Genomic DNA, 15,999 nt, shown 5'->3' on the forward strand with positions numbered 1-15,999 from the left:
AGTCAATTCCTAAGCATCTGTATCCCTCTACTCCCCACCTATTCATGCATTTATCCAGATGCATCTTAAATGAATCTACTGTGCCTGCCTCTACCACCTCTGCCGGCAACGTGTTCCAAACGCCCACCACCCTCTGTGTGAAGTACTTGCTGCATGTATCCCCCTAAGACTTTCCACCTCTCACCTTGAAAGCGTGACCTCTCATTATTGAATCCTTCACCCTGGGAAAAAGCTTGTCTCTATCCACCCTGTCTATACCCTTCATGATTTTATAAACCTCAATCAGGTCCCCCCTCAATCTCTTTTTTTCTAATGAAAATAAACCTAACCTACTCAACCTTTCTTCATAGCTAGCACCTTCTATACCAGGCAACATCCTTGTAAACCCTCTCTGCACCCTCTCCAAAGCGTCCACATCCTTTTGCCAATGTGGCGACCAGAACTGTACACAGTATTCTAAATGCGGCCGAACCAATGTCTGGTACAATGTTAACATGACTTGCCAGCTCTTATACTCAATACCCCGTCCGATGAAGGCAAGCATACTATATGCCTTCTTGACCACTCTATCCACCTGTGCAGCAACCTTCAGGGTACAGTGAACCTGCACTCCCACATCTCTCTGCCCATCAACTTTTCCCAAGGCTCTTCCGTTATTGTATAATTCGCTCTAGAATTAGGCTTGCCTAAATGCATCACCTCACATTTGTCTGGATTGAAAGCCATCTGCCACTTTTCCGCCCAACTCTCTCATCTATCTATATTCTCCTGTATTCTCTGACAGTCCCTTATGCTTTCTACCGCTCCACCAATCTTTGTGTCGCAAGATCATTGTGATCTGTATATATGCTTGGTTAGTAATGAGTTGAGTGTTACTTGGACTCATGCTTTGTGGTCTTCACATCTTCCTCCATTTCTTCATCTTTTTTTTCAAAGTGTCAAAGCAATGAAATCCTGTAACGAAAAGTGGTGACTGAGGATCGGCAACTTCTTATTCTGGACTAATTTTGGGAAGAATTTCAGTGAAAGGATCTTGTGCCCTATTTTTCTTGACAACCCAAATTTATAGTTATCTTCAAAAGTCCACAGATGTTGTGTCTAACTCTGCCTACCCTGTGGGCAGGAACGGTTAGCCACCCATTTTACACCACAGCCCATTTACTTTTTCATTGGCCCCAGCCTTTGTAGTCTTCACTGTCTTTTGTTGTGATCCAGACTAATCAAACCTCTATCTCGAATCTCAACACTCATCATGTTCCTCTCCTCAGTGAACACTGATGCAAAGTAATTCAGAATCTCACCCATTCTCTCAGGTTTGACACAAAGCTTTCCTTCATTATCCTTTAGTGGACCAATCCTTTCTCTAGTTACCTGCTTGCTTCTTATATAAGAATAAAATACTTTGAGATTCTCCTTAATTCTGCTCACTAAAGCTATTTCATGACCCCTTTTAGCCCGCTTGATTCCTTGTTTAAGACTTGTCCTACTCTTCCGATATTCTTCCAGGGCCCGTTCTGTTCTTAGCTGCCTAGACCTTATGTATGCTTCCCTTTTCCTCTTGGCTATTCGTACAATTTCTCCTGTCATCCACGGTTCACAAATCTTGCCCTTCCTATCCTTTGCCTTCAATGGGACATGCCTATCCTGCATTATCTTTAACCTATCTTTGAAAGCCTCACTTGCCACTTGTCAGCTCAAGCCTAGATATTGTCCAGATCTTGATGCATTTGAACATGGACTGCGTCAGAATCTGATGAGTCACGAATGGTGAGAATTGTCAGGTAGATCTGTGTTGTAGCTGTGGTGGAACAGCTTGGCTAGGGACACAGCTAGTTTGGACCACAGAAACATTGCTGGAATGTTGTCAAGGACCACAGCCTTTGCAGGATTTCATCCCTTCAGATGTTTCTGCATATCAAATGGAGTGAGTTCAATTGGCTGAAGTCTGACATCTCTTTTATGAAGTCAAATTTGCCACTTCTGAATTTGTCATTGCTGGCTAACAACTGTTGCAAATACTTCATCCTGAGGATGGGGAACCACTTCCTATACTAAATTGTTTAATAAGACTCTAGAATTTGGATTTGATCCATTAGTTATGAGATCAATAACTCGATCTTATATTGTTTGGCATGTATGTAATCCCTTCTCACAGCTTAACCTGCATGTCCTGCATGTGTTTATGGTCGAATGGGGATATGCTGGCCCATCAATTTACAAGTTCTGGTTGAATTCTACTGTGGATGAGCCACAGTACCCCATGGATGCCACTCATGGACTGCTGGAGCTATTCGGTTGAGCATAATGGTAGTTGCCTACTAAAAAAATAGATTAGATTACTTACAGAATGGAAACAGGCCCTTCAGCCCAACAAGTCCACACCGCAACTCACCCAGACCCATTCCCCTTACATTTACCCCTTTGCCTAACACTACAGGCAATTTAGCATGGCCAATTCACCTAACCTGCACATTTTTGAACTGTGGGAGGAAACCGGAGCACCCGGAGGAAACCCACACAGACATGGGGAGAATGTGCAAACTCTACACAGTCAGTTGCCTGAGGCGGGAATTGTGCAATGATTAAGATCCTGCAGCAAAGAGTAACCATAATAAAATGGAATCTTCAGTTATGTTTAAAAGCAATGTGTTTCAATCCAAATCTTGGGTTGTAAATCTGAACAAACAAAAAAAGGGATGATTGCCATGTTGGCTGTGGTAAGCAGGGAAAATATATTAAAAGGTATGATGAATCAAAGGCAATAGCCAGTATGTTATCAATTAATACATGACTTGGAACAAACATATATTCTTTTCAGACACAAAAGTGCAACAGAAGTGAGTCTGCTGAGCTTGTCAAATAAGGTTAAAGATTAGATTGGATTAAAGGAAGAGAATTATTTAAAAAATGTTAAAAGAGTAGCAATTTTGAGGATTATGAGCATTTTAGAATTCAATAAAGAAGGATCAAGTAACAAAAAAAAGAACAGGCGAATAGAATACAAACATAAACTGGCAAGAAACATAAAAATGGACAGCAAACACCTCTAAAGTACATAAACAGGAAAAGATTAGTAGAGACAAATGTGGTCAATTGCAGAAAAACAGAATATATAAAAGAAAACAGATCAATGGCAGAGAAACTGAATAATTACTGTTAGTCATTCTCGTGTAGATGAATAACTGAAGTATGATTTGTAAAAATAAAATTGGAGTAATTAATGTAACTGAATGTTGACAGAGCCACAGAACCCAAAGAGCTCAATCTGTGAGTATTGAAAGAGGCGGTTGTGCAGATAATGGAGAATGATCAACTTTCCCAATTCTATAGACACCATAGCAGAATCTGTAGATTAGAATGTTGAAAATGTACCCTCATTATTTCAGAAACAAAGGACAGAAAAAAAAAGAGGGAACTACAAGGGCTTTTGAAGCTGGGTCATTAAGTATATTCAAGGCTGAGATATACAAATTTTTAATTAGTAAGAGAAACAAGAGTCATGGGGAAAAGGCAGGAAAGTGGAGTTGAGGATTATCGGATCAGTCGTGACCTCCTTGAGTGGCAGAGTAGACTTGATGAGCTAAATGCCCTACTTCTGCTCCTCTGACTTATGGTCTTACAAGCATTTAACATGACATCTTGTAGTAGGGAAAATACTAGAGTCTGTTATAAAGGGGTGCGATGACTTGACACTTAGAAAGTAAAAACATTATTGGGCTCAATCAAGATAAATCAGTAAAAGGGAAATTATATTTGAGAAACCTATTACAGCATATTGAGGATGTTACTAGCTGAGTCGGTAGGGGGGAAACCAATGGATGTGGTGGATTTGGACTTTTTTCAGTAGAATTTCCTTAAGGTCCCACATGGGAGATTGACACAGCAAATAGGGAGTAGGTTACTTCAGCCCCAGTTGTTCACAATCTATAATCAATGGGACCAAATACAATATCTTCACGTTTGCTGATGACACAAAACTTGGTGGAAATGAGTCATGAAGAGGATACAAAAATGTCTCAAGAGGATTTGGACAGACTGTAAGTGGAGGAACAGAGGTACAGAGTATTTCTTAAAAAGTGAAACATGGTGAAGTGTTGATGTCCAAAGGAACTTGATTGTCCTTCTACATAAATCATTGAACGCGAACGTAAGACTTCAATAGCTTTCAGGAAGGCAAATGGTATATCAGCCTTTATCAGGACTGGATTTGAGTATCATAATAAGTGATAATAATGGTTGCTGCTGTTGAATAGAACCTGGTGAGATATCACCTGGAGTATCATGTGCAGGTTTTATCCCTTTACCCAAAAGGCATACTTACGAGGGAGGGAGTCCAGTGAGATTCACCTGTCTAAACCCAAAGGTGAGAAGTTATTTTATGAGAACATAACTCTGCAACTCTTCCTTTGCTATAAATTCTGTGTCTTACAATTGTGTCCTTCACAAACACCTGAAGAAGGAGCGGCGCTCCAAAAACTAGTGCTTACAATTAAACCTGTTGGAGTATAGCCTGGTTCAAAGTTTGTGCGAAGATTTGTAGCTCGGGTGCTCGTTGCTGTGGTTCTGTTCGCCGAGCTGGAAGTTTTTGTTGCCTGGTGTTGTGTGATTTTTAATTTAATGAGGAAATTGAGAATGATTAGAAGAATGATGCATTGTCAGTGGTCTACTACTCCAGGAGACAGGGCTACAAAGTGAAAGTCAACCAATGTCAGGGAAGGTTATGGGAAACATGGGCAAGAGGAGGTGCTAGGTGTCCTTGTGGGATCCACTGCTGGGCCATAAAATAACCAGTTTAAAATAAAGGAAATACTGATTCTTACAGTCCTTCTCCACCCCACTTGGCACCATATTCCATTGATGAGATCAGCATTGTACATAATTTCAAATTTATGCTTTTCTCATGGGTTGATCGCAAAGTTCACACCATCATTCCAGCTTGACAAGGTGAATTGTTCATATTCAGTCTCTCACTCATTTGACACATAGTAGAAGGAAATAATTTCAGTCTGTGCTGTGTAGCATCAAGTCAGCAGCCAGTTTTCTCACACATTGTAAGTTCAAATTTGATTCAAGATGGCTTACATAAAATATCTTCCATTTTTTGTAAAAATACATGGTTCCTGCCAAGATGTCTTGTGCCACAGGGTTCAGTCCTTGAAACCTAACTATTTATAATCTCTATTGATGACTTGGATGCAGGGATAAAATGTAATAAAGCCAAGTTTTCAGATGGCACTAAAATAGGTGGGAAAGTCAGTTGCAATGAAGATGTAAGAAATTTATAAATGAATTATGGTTAGGTTAAGTAATTAGGATAACATTCAGCAGGTTGAGTTTAATATAGCTAAGTGAGAGATTATCTATTTTGATCAGAAAGATTTAAAGGCAACTTATTACCTAAATGGAGAGAAACTTCAAAATGTGTTCATGCAGAGGGATCTAGTTTCCTTGTGCATGAATAGCAGAAAACTAGAATGCAGGTACAGCAGGGAAGAAGGGCAAATGGAAGTTTTTGGCATTTATCAATGCCAAAGCAATGGAGTATAAAAGTACAGAGTGTTGCTGAACCGGACAAAGCATTAGTAAGACCACACCTGGAGTATTATGTACAATTTTAGTCCCCTTACTTGAGAAGGATGGAATTGCATTGGAGCCATGTCAGAGAATGTTTAACTTGATTGATTCCAGAGGGGAGGGATTGATCTTATGAAGAGAGATGGGCTATAGTCATCAGAGGAGATCTAGCCAACTTATACAGGATGCTAAAAAGAGATTTGACAAAGTAGGCAGAGTAATCTAGAATAAGAGGTCACAGCTTTAGATTAAGGGGCGGTACATTTAAAGCAGGTGAGGAGGAATCTTTCAAAAGGTTTGTGAATCTGTGGAATTCATCTGTACTGGATGCGGGGTCACTGAATAAATTTAAGATAGATTGTTCATATGTAAAACCTTGAAGGTTTATGGAGACTGGACAGACGAGTGAAGTTGAGGCTGATATAAGGTCATGGTCTTATTAAATGGCAAAGCAGACTGATGGCCCGAATCTCCTATTCTTGCTCTGAATTTTTTATCTGCTTGCAGTACATGCTAGGACAGGGTTACCTTGCTCAGTTGGTAATCAGCTTCTGAACCTTATAAACTCCTTTGTTTCACATGACCATGCCCCAAATTTCATCCAAAATTGCTAAGATATGATCTCTCGATAAAAAACGAATTCTCATTACGGTGGCATTAAAAAGAAAGAATAGATGGAGTAATGATGTTGATACCTGTAAACGTCCACAAACACACATAAGAGCTTCGAAAATTTCTCCATCTTTTCTTGTTTTTCTTGTTACCAAAGCAAGTGAAAACAAAATAAAAGCTTTGTTTACTTTACTTTTCTGCAATTACCTGGTATTTTCTATGAAAAGATCTTTTTATTTGATAAAGTCAGTTAGTTAAGGATAATCGGTTTCAAGTAACAAAATTAATTTGAGCACATTTTAGTACATAGGAGAATTTTACTTTTCCACTTCATGAGATACAGTTGTGTAATGGACAACAATGACAAAAAGCAAATCAAAGAAAAGGGATTTCAATTTCTTTCACATTTCTCCCCTTCCAAAATCCCTCAATTTTTGTAACAAGTCCCATTTTGTATGGCTTCAATCGCATTCTGCTCTTTCCAGCACATTTTGCCATCTTCACCTAAACGCACTGCTCCGCTGGCCACTAACTGGATAGCAGCAGGGTATGCCACATGCTCAGCTTCTTTCACCCTCTCGGACAAGGTCTCTTCAGAATCCCCCACCAGTACCGGTACAACTTTCTGCACAATAATTGCTCCAGCATCAATTTCTTCCTGAAATAACCAAAAAAAAAGAGCAAAATATTATTGGAGAGAAATGAAAAGTCAAGATCATTTAGCCCTGAAAGAAAAACAGGCTTTAAAACAGGCTTTAAAGCAGAGAGTTCATAATAGGTGACTTGTTTGGTAGATCATATTATTCGGACCATAGACTAAAAATGGTATTAAATGCTAATTCGAACCAAGGAAACCATAAGAAGAGATATGTAGTTTGAACATAAAAGGGTTCAGAAAAGATTTACAAGGATGTTGCCGGGGTTGGAGGATCTGAGCTACAGAGAGAGGCTGGGGCTGTTTTCCCTGGAGCATTGGAGACTGAGGGGTGACCTTATAGAGGTTTACAAAATTATGAGGGGCATGGATAGGATAAATAGCCAAAGTCTTTTCCCTGGGGTCGGGAAGTCCAGAACTAGAGGGTATAGGTTTAGGGTGAGAGGGGAAAGATATATATTTAAAAAAAAAAGAGACCTAAGGGACAACTTTTTCACACAGAGGGTGGAACAGGTATGGAATGAGCTGCCAGAGGGAGTGGTGGAGGCTGGTACAATTGCAACATTTAAGAGGCATTTGGATGGGTATATGAATAGGAAGGGTTTGGAGGGATATGGGCCGGGTGATGGCAGGTGGGACTAGATTGGGTTGGGATATCTGGTCAGCATGGACGGGTTGGACTGAAGGGTCTGATTTCATGCTGTACATCTCTATGACTAAGTTACTGTATCTACAATGTTGCCTTATTCAAGCAGTGAGGAAGCATTGCAGATAGAATGCTACCATGTCTGTATCCGTGTGTTCAGGACAATTTTGCCAAGTCTTTTCATTCAAAAGCCAATCAGGACCAGTTATTGGGGGTTCACCAGAGTTGTTCCTGGACAGGTGGCTACTGTGCATGTGAACAACATGGCAGAAATATTCAGCCTGCAAAGAGAAAGCATCAATCTGTCACTCACCTTCTACATGGAGAAACCCCTAATAATTTGCTACTCCTACTCTCCTTTCTCTGCAAGTTGTTCTCTCTGCAAATCTGCTTTTGAAAGCAAAAAGGGGAATAAAGAACATCTTTCAAGGCACTGAAGTGGTGAATCCTCAACCAATGAAAGAAAGCATGAGAACTGATGCATCATCGGCCTTGCCTCATCAAATAATTAGAAGGAATCAAATCAAAAACAAGGGCAACAACTCATTTATGTTGGTGATCTGGAGTGGTGCCAGAACTAGAACGCAAAATTTCAAACTTGTTTAATTGGCAGTAAGAGGCAGCCTGGGACATTGAGTAGGCATGGAAAATACTATATAAATGCAAATCTTTCTTCCATACTATATCTTTAATTTGGAAAGTTAGGACAGTATAAAATCACTGCACTTGTAATAAATATCCGATACAAAAAAAAAGTTCTGCCCTGGAACAACAGCATGGCCCATTGATCCTGTCTGTATTGGGAATGTCAAATGTCACACATCTTTCATGTCAGTGTTCAGTGTTCAAACCTCACTTGAAGAGAGCAGTGTAGTCGTGAGGGGATTTGGGCCAAAACCTGAGAAAGAGAAACAGAAAAGGGAAACCAGAAACTGAAAGCTCTAGAGGAAAATACTTACAGCTACAAAATGCACAGTACAGCCAGACACCCGTACTCCAGCCTGCAGCACCTGTTTGTGGGCATTAACTCCCTTGAAAGAAGGCAGCAGAGATGGATGGATATTCAGTAGTTTCCCTGGAAGTTAGATTTTTTTAAAAAAAACATTATTTAATGAAGTCTTTAAGAGACAATTACTTGTTTACAATTTTGGAGCCTTTCTCGCCATATTTTTAACATTCCTCAGCAAAGAATTGCTTTCAGCTATTTAAAATGCATGACGACAACTGCAGCAAGTCACCTTAGTCTAAATACAACTCCTAATAGAGAAGAATTTAGGGACTAAAAACTGTTTACTCACCCAGTAACGGTCTCGTGTTCAAAATCGTATCAGATCTATAATAATCAAACTGGTGCTCAACTCTCAAATTCAAAATATGTTGAAAACAGATCTTTACCATGGGTCCACAAGACCATGAGACAAAATAATAGGCCAATATTCCAGCATTCAATGAGATCATGACTGATCTGATAACCCCCAGCTACATTTTCTGTTTTATCACCATAACTCCAAATTCCCTTCCCGAATAAAGACCTGTGTCTGCTTATTGTATTTTTAAATAACTCAGCTTTGACAGCCCTCTGCAATAAAAAGAGTTAGAGATTCATTGTTCTCCAAAAAGAAATCCCTCTTCACCTGTGTCTTAAATAAGTGGCCCCTGAATCTAAGATTATGCCCTCCAGTCCTCTCCCACAACTGGAAACAAACTCTCTGTATCTACTTTGTCAAGCCTCTCAGAATCTTGTACATTTCAAAAAAGGTCACCTTGCATTTTTTAAGTTCCAATGAGCACAGGCCTAACCTACTCAACCTCTCATTATTGGAAAACCCTTCCATGGACAGGATAAAGGGGACAAAACTGTTCACAGTATTCCAGCTGTGGTCTGCCTCATATAATTTTGATAAGAAATTTCTACCCTTATACAATATTCCTTATAAATTAATGCCAATGTTCCACTTGTTTTTTCTATTTTCTGCTGAACACATAGGCTAGCATTCTGTGATTTATGCAGGAGGACCTCAAATCCCTCTCTGTTGCAGCCTTTTCTTATTTAAATAATATGCAGCTCATCTACTCAAAGTGTATAACCTCCTATTTTGCACATTATTCCAGCTGCCAAATTTCTGCCCACTCACTTAACCTGTCAATATCCTTCAGGAGACTCTGTCCATCTTCCTTACTCCTAACCTTCCCATTTATTTCTGTGTCATCTACAAACTTGGCAATAATTCATTCACTTTCCGCTTCCTTGTGGCACTTCACTAGTCACAGGCCTCCAGTCTGAAAAACAACTCTCCACCACTACCCTTAGTCTTCTATACTGAGCCACTTCTGCATCCAAATGGTGAGTTCTCCCTGTATGCTGTGAAATCTCACCTTGCTTACCAGTCTCCCACGGGGAACCTTGTTGAATGACTTACTGAAGTCCATATAGATCACGTCCACTGCTCTGCCCTCATCAATCCTATTTGTTACTTCTTGAAAAAAAACTCAGTCAAGTTAGAGAGACATGATTTCACACACACAAAGCCTTGCTGACTCTCCCTAATCAATTCTTGACTTTCCAAATACATGTACATCCTGTCCCTCAGGATTCCCTCCAACAACTTGCCTACCACTGATGTCAGGCTCACTGGTCTATAGTTCCCTGGGTTGTCCTTACCACCCTTCTTAAACAGTGGCACCACATTAGCCAACCTCCAGTCTTCCGGCACCTCACCTGTGAGTATTGATAATACAATATCTCAGCAAGGGGCCCAGCAATCACTTCCATTGCTTCCCACAGAGTTATAGGGTACATTTCATCAGGTCCTGGGGATTTATCCACTTTTATGTGTTACAAGATATTCAGTATTTCCTCTTCTGATTGAAGAAGGCAAATGTGCCATAAGCTTTCTCTAACACCTTATCCACTTGCTCTTGCAAGGAGCTATGCACTTGCACCCAAGGTCCCCCTGTATATTAATGCTCCTCAGGGTCCTGCCATTTACTGTTTACTTTCCTCTTGCAATTTTACTTCACACTTGTCCGGATTGAACTCCATTTGCCATTTCTCGCCCAACTTTCCAACTGATCAATATCCTGCTGTATCCTTTGACAGCCTTCTTCACTGTCCACGTCTTCACCAATTTGAGTCATTCCACATTGTCACCAATTTTCATGTTGCAACTACTTCCCTTTGTTATTGCATAAAACCTACCCATATGGATTCAACATTTTCTGATACCAGATCATTTCTTGCTTATTCCATCTCGTACTAATGAAGCTACCTCACCACTTTTCTTCCTGCCTGCCTTTTCAAAAAGTCCATGATTATTTAATTCCAGCTTCATTTTCCTTAAAAGAATGACTCTCTCTTTGCGATTTTTGAGAAGTTTTTTTGAAATAAAGAGATTCTCTCCTTATTTGTGACATAGCGCTACTAACACACTGTTCAGATCAACTGAAGGGAACAAAATATCAATATTTACCATTCCACTTCTTGACGAAGGGACCAGAGAGAATTCTCATAAATCCTGCGAGACAGACCAATTCAACGGAAAATTCCTGAAGGACCTGATCAACAGTGCTATCAAACTCCGAGCGACTACCATACAATTTATGGTCAATTACCTATAAATTTTCAAAAACAAAAAAAAACTCCAAATCAGGCAAAATGAGCGAGTGCTTTTACCAGTCATGTAATGTACAAAAATGGAAATGTACAAAAATGGAAGTGTGCATCAATTTTTTTTTCTGAAAGTCAAATGTGACTTCAGAACTATTCCCCAGCCAGTTAGAACCCATGTTGAGTTTTGCAATTGCTATTTAATTTTGCAATACCATTTAATAACTAGCTCGTACATTACACATATCAGTACATGGGTTCCTGTTTCAAGGTTAATCCGAGCTATTATTTAGCACTGCATTTGGATAATTAAAGTGGTTGCTTGATACTCTTGCATCCATTCTCTCTCACACTCTTCATTTGTGTAAAGTTTATTGACACGGCTCAGTACTGCTGTCTCACAGCACCAGGGTCCCAGGTTCGAGTCCAGCCTCGGGCGACTGCCTGTGTGGAGTTTGCACATTCTCCCAGTGTCTGCGTGGGTTTCCTCCAGGTACTCCGGTTTCCTCCCACAGTCCAAAGATGTGCAGGCCAGGTGAATTGGCCATGCTAAATTGCCCGTAGTGATAGGTGCATTAGTCAGAGGGAAATGGGACTGGGTGGGTTACTCTCTAGAGGATCGGTGTGGACTTGTTGGGCTGAAGGGCCTGTTTCCACACTGTAGGGAATCTAATCTAATCAATGTATATATACTGAAACCATGTCTCATGCCTCAATGATGTTGTATATATCATATTTACCCATGTTTGTATCCACCATTTCTCTCCCTCTGTTCACTGTAACCTACAATACTGGTTTGTTCCAAACTGGTGTATTGTAATTTGAAGTGTTGGATTGAACATGGAACGTAAACCACTAACTACCGGCAACATGTTCAACAATATTGTCCCTCCTGTTGGGGGCCTACACTTCTCCACGCATCTTGGGATTTTACTTACACGGGACATTTATTTGTTATTATTTGTATTTGGTCAGCCCAGCAGATGGCTGAGGTACTCTCACCCGTGTAGGAATGCCAGCTCGAGTTGCTTTCTTCAGTCCTTCGACGCCAGTTTTGTTGGAGATAACAATTACAATTTCCACACAGCTCGCAGGATCCTTGGTGTGTTCTATAATGGCTTGAAGGTTTGTCCCTGAAAAAAAAGCACAGAAAAATGTAAACAAGAACCAACTTGTTCAGACCATCTTCTTCTACTTCTTGAAAATGCTCTGGTGATTTCTCTAGAAGATCTGGGCTACTCATGGATTGTGGAAGTAGGAACAGATGTGAAAGCAGATTCCAAACCTTTTCTGTGTACAATGTCCACCCCAATAGGTTGGAAATCTATCAATACCAAATTCAAGATCACTGAATGGTCAAAACTATACATTGATTCTCCTTTTGAACTGAGATCCCATAGTCTGAAAACACACTAGCTTTCTTTCCACACACTCAATGAGGGCTTTCAGAATGGAAAAGCAGATACTTTGGTATTATCAATGAACAAAAGGAGTGTCTCATTAAGGAAATATATCTACATTCCTTCTTCAGTAAACAGTATTTCAAACCAAGTACGTATAGTTCTGATCAGAGCTGGAGAAATACAAACAAAATGCAAGAACCCACCTGTTCCCGAAATGAGAACACCCACTCTCATCTTCCGAGTCTGTGAGGAATCCCATGATAAACCATCACCTGACGCACGTTGATTAGACTGCTGGCTTATGTGAAGCATTTTCATGAGATTTTTAATTGATACCTTTTCATAGCCTAAAAGTGGAGGAGAAAGGAAAAAAAAAGTGTGAAATCCTTGAACAGATTTTAAAAAAAAAATACTCAATCAGCTTAGTTTGATTCTGATATGCACAAATGGTGCCATCTTGGAACAAAACAAGTGGACTAAGAACATCAAATAAAATATTTTCCACATTACATGAAACGGTCAAGATGGCTGCTAGTTATAGACCCTTCAGTCCAACTCATCCATGCCGACCAGGTATCCTAAATTAATCTAATCCCATTTGCCAGCACCCTCTAAACCCTTCCTATTCATATACCCATCCAGATGCCTTTTAAATGCTGTACTTTACTAGCCTCAACCACTTCCTCTGGCAGCTCATTCCATACACGCATCACCCTTTCATGAAAAAGTTCACCCTTAGGTCCCTTTTAAATCTTTCCCCTCACCTTAAACCTTTGCCCTCTGGTTTTGGGCTCACCCACCACAGGGAAAAGACCTTGTCTATTTATCCTATCCATACCTCTCACAAGTTTATAAACTTCTATGAGGTCACCCCTCAGCCTCCAACGCTAATAAAAAGGCAAGATTTTATTTTCTGTTCAATGTTGTTTCAAGGGACAGCTGTGCTCCCCTCCCCACACCCCTCCATCTCTCCACCAGTTGGAAATATGGACCATGATGAGCAGTAGCACAAAAGAACACCGTGAAGAACCAATCATAGAGCATGGAAAAGACAGTTTGGTCCAACTAGTCCATGCCAAACATAATCCCAAACTAAACTAGTCCCACCTGCTTGCTCCTGGCCCCTTTCCCTCCAAATGTGTCCTATTCATGTACTTACTCAAGTGTCTTTTAAACGTTGCAGCTGTACCTGCAACCACCACTTCCTCAGGAAGTCCATTCCACATGTGAACTACCCTATGTAAACTAAACTAAACTTAGCCAGCAATTCGACACAGAAAAAAGCATAAGACATGAATATTAAATGCAGCGTTGCTTTGATCTCTACCTCAATTTCTTACCAAACTCTCTGAATCGCACCTTTACTTTTCTGGAGAATGTTCACTAAGCAAGTGCCCACAGAAATAATGACAGTCCTGCAGCAAACCTACATGGTAGCTATCAGCAAGCATGAAGGACACCACAACTCCATGTAACCCTTTGTCAGCTGATATCCACACTCCTACTTGCCAGGAAGACTCATAAGACAGCCTTCAGGAGGAGTGTTACTTGCTGATTAATTTGCTTCCCCTTCCAGAGATCCTAGCTGACGTCAGACTAATTCAACACAAGTTACATACCTAGCTGCTGTCCAGCTGAGGCTACAGGAGAAGTAGGTACTTTGACTCCTTACCCCAGGCATTAACTCTTAATCACCATAGAATATAGAAGCAGGATTAGGCCATTTGGCCCTTCAACCCTTCACTTTGGTCATAGCTGATCATCCAACTCACTAGCCTCTTCCTGCTTTCTCCCCATATCCTTTCATCCTTTTGACTCAAGTGCTATATCCAATTCTTCCTTGCAGATATTCAATGTTTTGGCCTCGACTGTTTTCTGTTGCAGTAAATTCCACAGGCTCACCACAGTCTGAAGGTTTCTCCACATCTAGTCCTAAATGGCTTATCCTTTATCCTTTGACTGTGACCCCTGGTTCTGGACTTCCCGGTGATTGGGAACATCCTTCATGCATCTACCTTATCTAGTTCTGTTCAAACTTTATAGGCTTCAATGAGATTCCCCCTTTTCATCTAAACTCCAGTGAAAATCATCATAACCAATCTAGTTTATCTTCATACATCAGCCCTGCCATCCCAGGAACCATCCCATCTCGCTCCTGGCTGAATGAGACGGTCTCATTTAGAACATACAAAAGATCAGATTCAAGAAAATCTTGCTATTATGTCTCAGACCCACATCAATGGTACATTTTGCTAGCAGTAATCAACTGAATAGTTGATAACATCCAATTGCTAAACTCCATCTATTCTGTGTACATGGTGAATTCAGTAAAAATGATCTTGAACAAAAGAAAAGAGAAATTACTCAGCAGATAAATGCACTACGTCTTCTGGATTCAAAACAACAATTTATAACATTCCATCATTGCCATATGCCTCACTTTTGTAGCCTTAAATGTTGGCAATGATAAATTCCAGTCGTTATTCACATCTCCCCCAAAACTTTGTTTTGTTTCTTTCCATCAGCATCTCTTTTTGTCTTACTGGATCATCGTTTTGGTAATTTAATCTCTTCTTTGACATTATCACATTTTTGTTCCTTTCTCTGTATCTGCTTTAAACACAATACATCTCTACATAGATATTCTTACGAAGGATGATAGTCTGAAAAGTTAATGCTTCTTTCCCTCCACAGATACTGCATGACCTGTGAAATATTGAGGATTCTCTGTTCTTTCAGATTTCCACTGTTTTCAATGTTTTGCTTTGGCAGGCAAATAATTCCTGTTACACCAGCGAAATTTACAATTGCAATTCAACTAAATATCAGAGACTCTAACAAACAATATTTTTGACAGTCTTCCCCTTCCCCATTCATACACATCTAAAGGATAAGAAGTAACCTGTTTTATGCTGCACAACTGTTCCAATTGCCCATGCCTCGTGATGGCTCTGCACACTTTGCAGCACATTTTCAACTTTCGCTTTGTCCACTATAAGCACGGCTCCAATTCCACAGTTAAACGTACGAGCCACCTCCTCTTCAGAAAGGGCTCCATGTCTTTGCAACCAGGAAAAGATTTCAGGAATCTTCCAACATGACGCGTCTTTTAAATGACAATAAAAGTACTATTATTGTAAGTGAAAGAGAAGGATTTGAATGTCTTTGGCATTCAGAAATTTTCTAACTCATTCCCTTCCCCCAATACAGGAATGTAATATCAATAAGTGAATTACTTAGGAAGAAAAGATTACTTCAAAAATAATTACTTAAAATTTAACATGATTAATTGTATCATAAGTCCAAGTCTTTTCAATTGGATCATGTTGGATTACAATCTCACAAACCAAGACTCAAATCTAACTCAGAGATCTGTTCAAGCCATTCAGTCCAATTTCTTGTATGTATAAACCTATGTCCCAAGACAGGCTGTCATTTACAAAGGGAGTCTTACTAAATATTTAGGTGACAAGTGTTGTATACAAAATAAAAATCAGTCATA

The 15,999-nt window shown here is 40.0% G+C and overlaps 1 protein-coding gene across 2 annotated transcripts in view; it reads right to left on the minus strand.

Annotated features, from left to right (window-relative positions):
* Positions 1-6,397: 6,397 nt before the first annotated feature.
* Positions 6,398-15,999, minus strand: part of gart (phosphoribosylglycinamide formyltransferase) — a 42,705-nt gene continuing 33,103 nt past the window's right edge. For both annotated transcript variants that reach the window (XM_043701290.1, XM_043701291.1), the window contains exons 17-22: positions 15,400-15,603; positions 12,701-12,844; positions 12,097-12,227; positions 10,958-11,099; positions 8,447-8,562; positions 6,398-6,844 (exon numbers count right to left, since the gene is read on the minus strand). In XM_043701290.1, the coding sequence (XP_043557225.1) occupies positions 6,614-6,844; positions 8,447-8,562; positions 10,958-11,099; positions 12,097-12,227; positions 12,701-12,844; positions 15,400-15,603 (968 nt within the window). In that variant the 3' untranslated portion in view covers positions 6,398-6,613. The remainder of the gene's footprint in view (positions 6,845-8,446; positions 8,563-10,957; positions 11,100-12,096; positions 12,228-12,700; positions 12,845-15,399; positions 15,604-15,999) is intronic.

The sequence above is a fragment of the Chiloscyllium plagiosum genome, chromosome 12 (genome assembly GCF_004010195.1).
Source record: "Chiloscyllium plagiosum isolate BGI_BamShark_2017 chromosome 12, ASM401019v2, whole genome shotgun sequence".
Taxonomy (NCBI): Eukaryota; Metazoa; Chordata; class Chondrichthyes; order Orectolobiformes; family Hemiscylliidae; genus Chiloscyllium; species Chiloscyllium plagiosum.